A 12659-nucleotide genomic window follows, 5' to 3' on the forward strand; every position below is an offset into this window, starting at 1 on the left:
TGACAATATTATGACTTTTTTTACTGAATTAAAAAGAGAGCAGACAAAATTAAAACCAGCAAGAACACACAGAAATTACAGCTTACCTGGTAACCACAAATAGTACCCAGCTCCCAGCCACGTTCCTGGCACACCCTACGCGCGATGCTGATGGCAGCGATCCTACGAGGCTGTGTTACAATGATATTGCAGTATTTGTTGAGGCGCGCATGGTAGTCGAGGATGTATTGGGCCACCTGTGTTGTCTTCCCAGAACCAGTCGCGCCTTGAATCACCGTCACCTGACTGCTTTCAATGGTTAATGTCACCTTGGGAAAGAAGATATTATTATATTAGTATTTTTTTCCTGTAACATCATTCTAACTTGAAATGTTATGCAACAAAACTAGGTTTCCATTTTGGCAATTACAAAATAATGGCACCTGGAAGTTTTTTGGTGTCTTCAGAAATATAAAAAGAACTTTGACGCTCACTTTCTTGGTACAACCACAAATGCCACCTCATCTGCATAAGCTTATTTCTGAACTTCCCTTTTACACTATATGCCATTCTTAACTAAAAATATTGATCTTTAAAGCTTTTACATAAACAATGACCTTGACCTTGTCCCAACTCAACCAAAATGCAATCCGATAAAATGTTCCCAAATACCAAGGTTCATCACATCACAATTTCAACTAAATGTATTTATTTAACATTTCTATTTTTAGTAACAGTAACATTTACCTTGACCCAAATATGCAATCCCAAAGTTTGTCTCTACAGGTGCTTGCTACATACAAAGTTCAAGTTTCATCATTATATGCTAATCCAAACTAAAGTTAATGAGCAGAAAGCACCAGTTTGATCACTGCCTGCCAACCCAACAACATTCCCATTATTATAAACCATTTGAAAGACTAGTTTACAAAAAAATGATGCAGAACAGTATTTTCTCCAGTATCAAGAGCAACATACAGTCATACCCCGTTGGCTCGAAGTCCCAGGGACCGGTGAAAATACTTTGAGCCTCGGAAAATTCAGGCCAAGCAGGATTGCTTACCTTCAATATATTAAGAAATGAGTCCTTTACATCAAGTAAGAGCCAACAAGGAAAATAAGCCAAGCAAGTTCAAGCCAACAGGGTTTGACTGTACTTCAACAAATCAGTCATATGATATACAGTCTTACCTTGTTCGCTCAAATTCGCTTGGCTTGAATTACCCGTGGCTCAAACTGGAGGTAAAGGGCAGATTGCTTTACACTGAATGTAATCATTCTCGCTTCCAAGGTCAAATTTTTCAAGGCTCAAGGTATTTTTGCTGGTCCCTGAGAGTTTGAGCCAACAAGGTCAATGGTACTGACAATATGTGTGAAAATACTTCTGCCTTATTCCCCATGTAATATGTGAGCAAAAACTATCAGAATGGTTATTTCAATGACAGAAGGTAGCATATCCCTACCCTGCTACTTTGTTCTGTTTGTATTTATATAATTCAGGCTAGCTAAAGAAAATATTAAAATTATATGAACATATAGTATTCAGGTTTGCTCAAGGAAATCACAATTTCATTAACTGTACAGGGCTACGTACATCTGGTATTAATAATGGACCACAAAGGGTGATATAAAAGTTCACCTTAACTTTTTCTTAATAATATAATACTGAATATATTAACCAGCCAACAATACTTACTTACTGCATATGAGACTGAGTGTTCCAAATAATGTTTCGTCTAATAAGATAGTGTCAGGAATTTTGAAATCAGCAGTCAGCTTTGGTAAGCTTTAATCATGTGATTCAGCAGATTTAAACAGAGGCTGGGACATTAGATAAAATATTAGCTTAAAACAATTAGCTGGTTTATAAGTCAACATTAAATTTTGTTCAATAAGAAGGCAATATACCACAACCTTGGAAATATATATTTCAGTAAAACAGCAGTTAGAAGATTTTCAATGTAATCAGGTGACACGGTAGATATAAACAGTGTATGTGGATAGTTTATAGACCACTAAAAAAGATTACAATTATAAGTTTGTACATGCACAAAGTAAATGGTGATGCCTTATCAAACCTTTTATTTTCATAAGTACATACTGTCAACCTTTAATTTTTACTACAGGGCCTTTTCCATAGTACCCACGGGTCCAATGTGATGTAAAGTTTTGGGAATAATTGAATTCATTAATCATTGATTTTCATCACATTCATTTCCACATTCGCAGGAGTCTGAAAAGCTTGTTCTTTTAACAGTTAAAATTTCCAATTAAGGCATATTCGCAATGCAAATTTTCCCAGAGTGTCTACAGTATTTAACCCAAAATGGGCAGAAAAAGCCTTGTAAACTGAATGTTTTTGGTATGAATTTACTGAATACTCAGTGTCCAGGGCTATTTATCATGGTAGATGACTGTATAGGTATAACCTTTAACCACTATGGTAATGGTACGCATTTTTAGATCACCTGTTTGATGAAACAATAAATGCTATAATTTTAAGGTGATAAGCTATACAGTGCAATTCTAACATGCCCTAACACAGTTAAAGATAAATACTTCTGATAAGGCGTAGATAAAACACCAATATCTCAGTAACAAAAATTTATAAACCAGATATTTAATGACTTTTCAATCTGAATGTCATTAATTGCAAATTGAGAATTTAATAACATGAAATTAAAAGTTATTTCAAAATCCTAGGACAATTATTCATTAAAGTTCTGAATGGCGTAGTGAGCATTATGGAATAGTGGTGTGTTGTTCTCTTCAAAGGATTTGTTCACATTTCAGACATAATTATCATAGTGGTAGACAAATATAGTTCCATGCACAATGAGAACAAAATGGTTTTTACAATAATTATACATCATCATAAATTTAAATGAGCGCTATTGTTAACAACTATTTAAATACATGTTGTTTTTTTGCTTAAAAGCAATATTTAAGTTACACTATTGAAAACTGAATGAATTTCGGCTTGGATTCACAAAATTCTGTTCAAATGAGTAGCTGCTGTTTGGTGATATATGTTTTGCTCTTATTTTGAAAGCAGGATATTATAACATACTTTGCAAACAAGAGAGTAATAAACGCGAGAGGAATAAGCTTGAATTTATTTAAACTGAAAATGAAACTATTCATATTCAGTGAAATGTGATATAAGATGAGACTGGATTGTAAGTTATATGTTTCAAGTTTCAAGTTTTATTTATAATAAACCAGGAAGTAATATGTACATGTGCCTTTTATACTAGACTGTTACAAAATGTCTATTTGACATAATGTGAAAAGCTTTGTAAACAAAACCACTCAAATTCTTCAATGTTCCTTCATTTTTAGTGTTAATTAACTCTATAAATTTGTGCATGCTAGGATGTCGTAAATAATAGGATGGCAATAAAGAGTTTCGAATATCATTATACAATGGACATTTAATAACTCTATGTTAATATATATATATTATATAATTCATGTTAAAGATAAGGAAATGAAAGGTCTAAAGGCAAAGCTCGCAACAAAGAAGGTGTGGGCTCAAGCCCGACTCAGGGGATCTCATTAAGGATTAGAGAGGTCTAGAGGCAAAGCTCGCAACAAAGAAGTCTTGGGCTCAAGCCCGACTCAGGGGATCTCATTAAGGATTAGAGAGGTCTAGAGGCAAAGCTCGCAACAAAGAAGTCTTGGGCTCAAGCCCGACTCAGGGGATCTCATTAAGGATTAGAGAGGTCTAAAGGCAAAGCTCGCAACAAAGAAGTCTTGGGCTCAAGCCCGACTCAGGGGATCTCATTAAGGATTAGAGAGGTCTAAAGGCAAAGCTGGCAACAAAGAGGTCTTGGGCTCAAGCCCGACTCAGGGGATCTCATTAAGGATTAGAGAGGTCTAAAGGCAAAGCTTGCAACAAAGAAGTCTTGGGCTCAAGCCCGACTCAGGGGATCTCAGTAAGGATTAGAGAGGTCTAAAGGCAAAGCTTGCAACAAAGAGGTCTTGGGCTCAAGCCCGACTCAGGGGATCTCAGTAAGGATTAGAGAGGTCTAAAGGCAAAGCTTGCAACAAAGAAGTCGTGGGCTCAAGCCCGACTCAGGGGATCTCAGTAAGGATTAGAGAGGTCTAAAGGCAAAGCTTGCAACAAAGAAGTCTTGGGCTCAAGCCCGACTCAGGGGATCTCAGTAAGGATTAGAGAGGTCTAAAGGCAAAGCTTGCAACAAAGAGGTCTTGGGCTCAAGCCCGACTCAGGGGATCTCAGTAAGGATTAGAGAGGTCTAAAGGCAAAGCTTGCAACAAAGAAGTCGTGGGCTCAAGCCCGACTCTCAATAGTGTCTGCCTCTCAGGTGGGCTCAAGCCCGATGTGGGGATCTCAACAGTGATTCACTCCAGTTTTATAATTAAAGATATTTCAATGTGAAACTACAAAAAACGAGTGTAAACAAAGTCACAGAGAATAGTATCATAATAACTTATAATGGCTAATCAGGACATTTCAGAAATGAAATTTAAGACTAATTTTGCAAACAGCAATAGCTATGGAGATCGCAGTGTGGCATGGCCTCACGAAACATATCTGGTCAGCAAAGTGGACATAATGAAAAAGCATCGAATAATTGCCCCAACAGATGTAAGAACATTTCAGAGTATTTTCAGCCATGCTGAGTATATTTTTCTTCTGCATCTAGCAGAATATCTTTCAATGAACCATACAAATGATACCCAATCAGTGACAGTATCTGTAGAGTTATTTCTAAGTTATTCCCCATGTAGCCGATGCGCAAATAATATCAGAGATGCCATAATGGACATGAGATATAAAAACATATCTGTGAATCTTACAATCCATATTGGGACATTCCACAGGATTTACGATTTTGTCGATTTCCCAGATGATAATAGTGAGGGTTTGATAAAACTACTTTCCACCCCAGAAGTACAGCTGAAAACATTCAATGGACCGAATGACTGGAAGGACTTTATGGAAATTGTTGAGCTTCCATTACACTGGATCAAACATACCCAAACCAAGGAAAGAATACAGCGTGAGGAAATTGACAATTTTATTTTGATTGGACTAAAAAAGAAAGCTGAAGAGAGGTTGAAAGAATATGCAGAAGCAATTAGGCAAGGGCAAAACGGAAATTTTGGAGATTTCTGTCAAACAATGGTCATGCTATGCCAGCATCAACAGCAAAAGTTGCAGTAGGGACAAATGACAGTTCGCAGACAAAGCGCCTTTGATTCAAGTTTGATACACTAGTTTCGTACAACTTCAAAGATCTATTTTGCTAAAACATCATTAAAGGGGCTAGACACCAGATGGTCCAAAAATTGTTAAATATAGTATTTCCTCAGAAGGCCAAAAATTGTCAATGCGAGCTTGTGGGCCTCTAGTAGATATGTTCACATCTGTTATGCATGTGATATGATATGTAATTATCTGTTATGCTTGTGATAGGATATGTAATTATCTGTTATGCTTGTGATAGGATATGTAATTATCTGTTATGCTTGTGATAGGATATGTAATTACTTGTTATGCTTGTGATAGGTTTTGTTAACACCTGTTATGCTTGTGATAGGATATGTAATTACCTGTTATGCTTGTGATAGGATATGTAATTATCTGTTATGCTTGTGATAGGATATGTAATTACTTGTTATGCTTGTGATAGGTTTTGTTAACACCTGTTATGCTTGTGATAGGATATGTAATTACCTGTTATGCTTGTGATAGGATATGTAATTACCTGTTATGCTTGTGATAGGATATGTAATTACCTGTTATGCTTGTGATAGGTTACATAATTACCTGTTATGCTTGTGATAGGATACATAATTACCTGTTATGCTTGTGATATGATAAGTAATTACCTGTTATGCTTGTGATAGAATATGTAATTACCTGTTATGCTTGTGATATGATAAGTAATTACCTGTTACGCTTGTGATATGATAAGTAATTACCTGTTATGCTTGTGATATGATAAGTAATTACCTGTTATGCTTGTGATATGATAAGTAATTACCTGTTATGCTTGTGATAGGATATGTAATTACCTGTTATGCTTGTGATAGGATACATAATTACCTGTTATGCTTGTGATATGATATGTAACTAGAGATTACTTTTTTGAAAAAGCGCTTGTCTCCCCTATTGTGTGGTCGTATCTGAGAAAAAAAAAGATGGACATGAAATTTGTAATTATGGACAGGAGACAAACCAACAGTGAAGTTTGGTTTATTCACCTGTATTAAATAGTGAATATCTACTGCGACCTTGACCTTTGACCTATTGATCTCAAAATCAATAGGGGTCATCTACTAGTCATGACCAACTAGCATACCAAGTATAAAGTTCCTGAGTGCAAGCGTTCTTTAGTTATTGAGCAGAAACGAAGTGTGACGGATGTACTGACGGACAGGGCAAAAACAATATGTCTCCCCATTAATTGGGGAGACATAATAAATTCAGTTGAAGCTTTAAGGAGACCTTTTTTTATAAACACAGAATCCTGTCCATGGCTATACTATGACATCTTATCAGTTCTTCCAATCAATCAAACTGGTATAAAATGTAACTAGATCAAAGCATTCTCCTGATATTGCACGGAAATATTTTTTTACATTAGAGGTCACAGCGACGTTGACCTTTGACCTTGTGACCCCCCAAAATATAGGAGTTTTCTAAACCTCATGATCAACCTCCCTACCAAGTTTGGTGAACCTAGGTCAAACCATTCTCAAGATATTGAGCGGAAATGTTTTTTACATTGGGGGTCGCCGCGACCTTGACCTTTGACCTAGTGACCCCAAAAACAATAGGGATCTTCTACACCTCATGACCAACCTCCCTACCAAGTTTGGTGAACCTAGGTCAAACCGTTCTCAAGATTTTGAGCAGAAATGTTTTTTATATTGGGGGTCGCCGCGACCTTGACCTTTGACCTAGTGACCCCAAAAACAATAGGGATCCTCTACACCTCACGACCAACCTCCCTACCAAGTTTGGTGATCCTAGATCCTGGTTTTCCAGTTATCGATCGGAAACGAAGTGTGACGTACGGACGGACTGACGGACTACCGGACAGGGCAAAAACAATATGTCTCCCCCAGAGAGGGGGAGACATAATTACCTGTTATACTGTTGTTTGAAATACCTGTTATATCTGTGATTTGCCTCTGTAATGCTTGTTTGTTATGTTTGTGATGTGTTCTTGTCTACATTAAATTTGTAATAATAATGTTATTACGTATTATTATTGTGATATGATATGTTAAAACCTGTTATGTTTAGCTTATATAATCATCTGCTATGCTTGTGAAATGATGATTCATTGCCTGTAATACTTGTGATGTCATTTGTTATCACCTGGCATTCTTGTGATATGATTTGTTATCATACGGCACTCTTGTGATATGACTTGTTATCACTGGCTAGGTTTTTGACATAAGTTTCAAGTTCCAAGTTTATTTATAATAAACCAGAAGGCCTTAGACCCATGAGACATGACATATGAAATGTTAATACCTGATTGTTTTTTGTAATTTTGGACTTTCCAATAATGTTTTTTCCTTTGACTAATCTAAATGTTTGGTTTGCTTGCTCTTTTAATGCATGAGTGTAAATGATTGTACATGTTTATAAATAAATTGTTTGAAAGTTGTGTAATTTGAACTTTTGAAACAAGGGCCTTGACCACTCTATGACACTACACCACAATACTAGCTAAAGACATAGGTCATATAGAGAAAACATCAACGACAATTCACCCTTTTTTGGCCAAGCATTGTGCACCTGATAAGCCGGCAATTACCACTGCTTCAATTATACACATCATGTGCAATTATTTTCAATCAGATGGCACAAGTAATGGCTTTCTGTCCACAAAATACAACTTCCTACAAATGCATGAACTATTTGCATGCTTTCAGGGTATCTTCAATTAAGTGACCCCACCCCCCTTAAAAAAAAATCAGCGTCTTATCATTAGCACCGTAAAAACCCTAAATGTGACCATACCCAGTTTTCACGACCACCCCGCTCAAGAGACAGATTTTTTTCAGAACCAATCTTTTCCCTCTATAATCAAATAATTGTAAACCCCCCAAAAATGAGCACCCTGTTATTCAGTAATAGACCACTTAATCCAGTCCCTTTTAATTAATAACATGTGAAATTGATCCGTTAATGGGACTGTAGGCAATTTGATGACAGGTATACATTATTGTGTTAACACCTCTACTGACACGCAATATAAAGAAGGTAACAACACCAGGGTTTTCAATAAGTTTTGGTTGAACCATCTCAAATAGTAAAGTAAATGACCAGCTTCTACTTATTTTACTGAAAATTCATTTAGTTTTCCAAATTTGAACCGGCCCTATTGCCATTTGAACCGTCCATTTTGGCTGGCAGCCGGTTCTTATTGAAAACACTGTAACACCTTTCCAGTTTAAGGATAATCACCTTCCACTTTACAACAACTAATTAGCCACTTTATGATAGAGGTCATGGTTAGAGTGAAAAACCTGGAAGTGTTTGATACATGATGGGGTTTTAATTAAGTTAATGCTCTTTATTGGATTTTCGGGGAGACTTATGATTGGACGTTGATGTTCAAGATGACATTGACCATAACTGGGAAATGAACCTTGTACAGTCTATAAAGGATAAGTGTTCAGGTGATGATGCAAGCAATGGTGATGTTGATGATAATTACAATGATGATGACTGTGAGGCTACTGAGTCATGTTTGATAAACAATCACCAGGATGCGCTTAAGTGTTTGTTTTAATTGAAAATGTACTGCATGAGTAAGGACTGGAGTGATCTTTCTCAGGATTTAGTTAGAGCGGAAGATGAACTTGAAAAAAATTCTGTCAAAGTTAAGTCAAATAGAAAACCCTCCACTCTACACTAGTTTTTAAAGTAAAAAGCCAATGGAGACATGGTTCCGCAAATGTATATGTAACTGACACAAACATACATGTATTTTAAGGGCTATGCGTATATTGGAACTGTGTTGTTTTGATACATTTTCTTCATTGAATGATTTATGATAAAATGAATAAATGACAGAACTTTTTATTTAGTTTTTCTCCTTGAATAGAATTCACTAATGCAGACTCAAACTATAGCAGTGTATGAAATTTTGATTTGAATTCACTAGTCTCTTCCGGCTACAAGATAGAAAATTTTACAAACCCGACCCCAATTTCACTAGCCAAAACTAAAAGACCATAAAATATCTAAATTTGCATAAAACATTTTGTTTTACAGACATCATTCTGTACCAATTTATTCTCATCTGTACAGAAAAAGAAGTCTATCAACGGCAGACTCTGAATACTCCATATCATCATCGGAGTCCCCTTCATCTTACCCTATCATTTAGTTCAGTTCACAAATATGTTTATAATTAAGGAACGACTTATGATGTTTGCCAACAAAAGCTTATGCAGCTATGTAACTATCAATCAAATACCACTGTATTTCTCCTCAACATATGCAATAGCGACCAAAAACATGAAATATATTTCTCGATTATCTGAACTAGAAAATAGTTTATTTCAAAACCCTAAATTTATCCAAATTAATAAAGATGAAACTCCCAAAACACATTCTAGAATCAAAGTGGATCATTTATGAATATTTTACAATGCAAACAAGCTCTTAAAAAACTTAGTCTTCATAAAAAATTGATCCACAAATTGCCTACAAAAATCCAGCGATCTTAAACCAGAAGTTACATTTAAACATTTTGGTTTGAGTTTTACCTAAATACTAAAATATGATTAATGATAAAAAAATTGTTAAAGTGTGAGGTTGACTAGGAAATACAAAAGGGAAGTCAGTGAGGTATAATCGTTACAGTACACTGTAAGTAGCTATGTGACCCTCAAACTCTCGGTTTCATACCACGCTTCAGCAAATAATACATGTACACAATTATACATGAACATTACAGCATTACCTGCTCTTTAAACTTGGTGATAGGAAGGCGCTGATCATACGCGTGGGTGAAGTTGTATGAGCCATACACATGATTGGCGTTCTCAGGAGCTAGGTCCCCAGGCTTCGTGTGAAGGTCACTCCCTGCGATGGTGTCAAGCTCCAGGTCTTCCAGATGTGTACTGACCACGGACATCGTGTCATACGACATCATGGACATTGTGTCACTAGGTGCACCCTATCAACAAAAACAAAACAATTTAAGCCCCAAGACAACAACAAGGCTATGACAACCCCTTGAAACCAACTACTAGGCTTCGGCATTTTTTATCCCTTGAATAACAGACAATAAAAAAATATATACAAATACAACATGAACCAAGGTCAAGAAATAAGTAAGTCCAATAGCAATAGCATTAGGAAGAACATGTGGGCTATCAGACAATCCTGAAAATACAATTTAATGAAATGAAAAAACAACAACATCCATGTGGGTCATGTACTTCACTGAATTAGTATTGATTTATGTATGTAAGGATTCATTAACTTGTTAAGCTAACAGCTAAACTGAAAGCAAAAACATTCATGTGGGCCATGTACTGAATAAGCATTGATCTCTGTATGTACAACATGTTAAGCTTTCTCAACACGGGGATGAAGCTGTTTTACCAAATGTTTCCTGCCCATCAGTTTTCGTTCCTCCGCTTCCCTGTAAGCTGTGGCATAACCGCTGCCCCCGTGAAAATCTGGTTTTCTGTCAAGAAGAAAAGAGCATCAATGTACAAATCTTATAAGATATATAGCTAACAAGGGTGCCAATAAAGGACTGACCAATCTCTATGTGCGTCACCTTGGTTATGTTGAATCCGCCCCTAAAGGATTTTCAAACAGCTCCACTATCATCCTATCATATGATAATCAGAGCACAAGTAATTAATATATTTATTCCTAGCTATATGCCAGAACTAAAATAACATAACAGACATGTCAAAAATGCAAAAGAATTGTGTGGTAAATAAAATGATGAGATCAAAATGCAAAATGTTTAGTGTTTGAACATATGTTATTATGTATGGATCACTGTCGTTGACTGATTGGTCTTTGAACTCCAATTATCAATTGTAAAATTTGGTACGATTTCCCAACATTATGTCAGACATAATTTTTTTAATGTGTGTAATGAAAAAGAAATGGAATAACTCATTTGAACAAAGTTCGAAAACATGTCAGCCCATAACATCTTTTAAACATTTCAGCTGTGTAAGAAATTATTTCTTACGAATATTTCAGACAAATTTAAACACCTTAATTATCAATTTGATTAATAAATTCATTACTTCCTTCACTATTTTGTTTGGCTTTATATACTGTTTAACTTAATTTAAAATAACCATAGGACTTATTTAATTTTTATGTTTAAATAACTGATTGAGCAAAACGGGTGTCTTGTTCTTACCAAACACTGCTCATTATAATGCACCAGTCAATCTGTGTTGTCAATAAGAACCGACTGCCGGCCAACATAGACGGTTCAAATGGCCATTGGGCTGGTTCAAATTTCGTAAAATAAGTGAATTTTATATACAATAAGTAGTAGCTGTTCGGTTACTTCACTATTTGAAACGGTTCAATCGAAACTTGTTGAGAACCCTGACTGTCAATTGTAACCACAGCCCCCCCCAGGTCCTGGGTATAGCGAGGACTTTCACTTTCGGTCCAGACAGTTCCGGGTAAAATTCCCGCCCTGCGGAAACAACCTATTGTAAAAATGCCCCGCACCCCAGGAAACCTAGGTAAGGACCATTTCCAGCTACTTTTGGAGCGAAAACAAAACCTACACATTCACTCAGCACTGCGGGGCCACCTGAAAGGTAAAAACACGGCCCATTTCCCCCTCTATCCCCTGTCCCACCCCTGACCTAGTGTGGCTGTGGTTGCAATTGACTGGTGCATTTAGGGCTTTTTCTATAGTACTCACGGGTCCAACTATTGGACCCATCATCAAAGCAAAATGTAAGATATATTTCCCAATCTTCAGAAAATTTCAACCATTTTCAACATCCTTATAAACTATGTGATGTAAAGTTTTGGGGATATTTGAATTCAGAAATCATTTTTATCACATTCAGAGATCAGTAAAAGGGAAAATAGAACTAACATAAAATAATTTCCTCATTTGTAGGAGACTCGACAGCTTGTTCTTTTAACTGTAAAATATCCCAATTTGGGCATTTTCACGACACATTTTTGTCCAAAATGTCTTAGGGTCTTTTTCCCAAAATGGGAAGAAAAATCCCTGGCATTACAGGATCAATATTATACTTTATACTTTATATTTATTTAGTCAAGAAACCCAATTTGTTGGTTCTTAATCGGTTTGATGCGAAAGTGTAATTGGGCAGTGGTATATAGAACTTTATCCCTGAAACAATTGAACAACTAAAGCAAAGTCAAAGCCTGTTAAGTCATTATTTCAACATTACCTTTTGTAGTGAGGAACATGTTGATGAACCGGTTCTTTGGGTTGTAAAGTCTCTGGATCTAGGCTCCTACCTCCTACTGTTGTGGCCCTGACACCTACAACTTTTGGTGTCTTCTTACCAATTTTAAACCAGTCATCAATTTGGTCAGTAGTTATGTCTGGAATCAGACTCATTTTGATATATTTAGCGTAAAATTATGAGAAACAGTTTCACTTTTACATAGCAGAAGCTGCCATTCCTGTACTCGATTTTACTTT

At 36.2% G+C, this 12659-nt stretch overlaps 1 protein-coding gene across 1 annotated transcript in view; it reads right to left on the reverse strand.

Annotated features, from left to right (window-relative positions):
- Positions 1–12637, reverse strand: part of LOC128208123 (ATP-dependent RNA helicase TDRD9-like) — a 48230-nt gene extending 35593 nt beyond the window's left edge. Inside the window, exons 1-4 of the mRNA XM_052911487.1 lie at positions 12403–12637; positions 10589–10673; positions 9942–10157; positions 87–308 (exon numbers count right to left, since the gene is read on the reverse strand). Of these exons, the coding sequence (XP_052767447.1) occupies positions 87–308; positions 9942–10157; positions 10589–10673; positions 12403–12575 (696 nt within the window). The 5' untranslated portion in view covers positions 12576–12637. The remainder of the gene's footprint in view (positions 1–86; positions 309–9941; positions 10158–10588; positions 10674–12402) is intronic.
- Positions 12638–12659: the final 22 nt, after the last annotated feature.

The sequence above is a fragment of the Mya arenaria genome, chromosome 11, assembly GCF_026914265.1.
Source record: "Mya arenaria isolate MELC-2E11 chromosome 11, ASM2691426v1".
NCBI classification, from domain to species: domain Eukaryota; kingdom Metazoa; phylum Mollusca; class Bivalvia; order Myida; family Myidae; genus Mya; species Mya arenaria.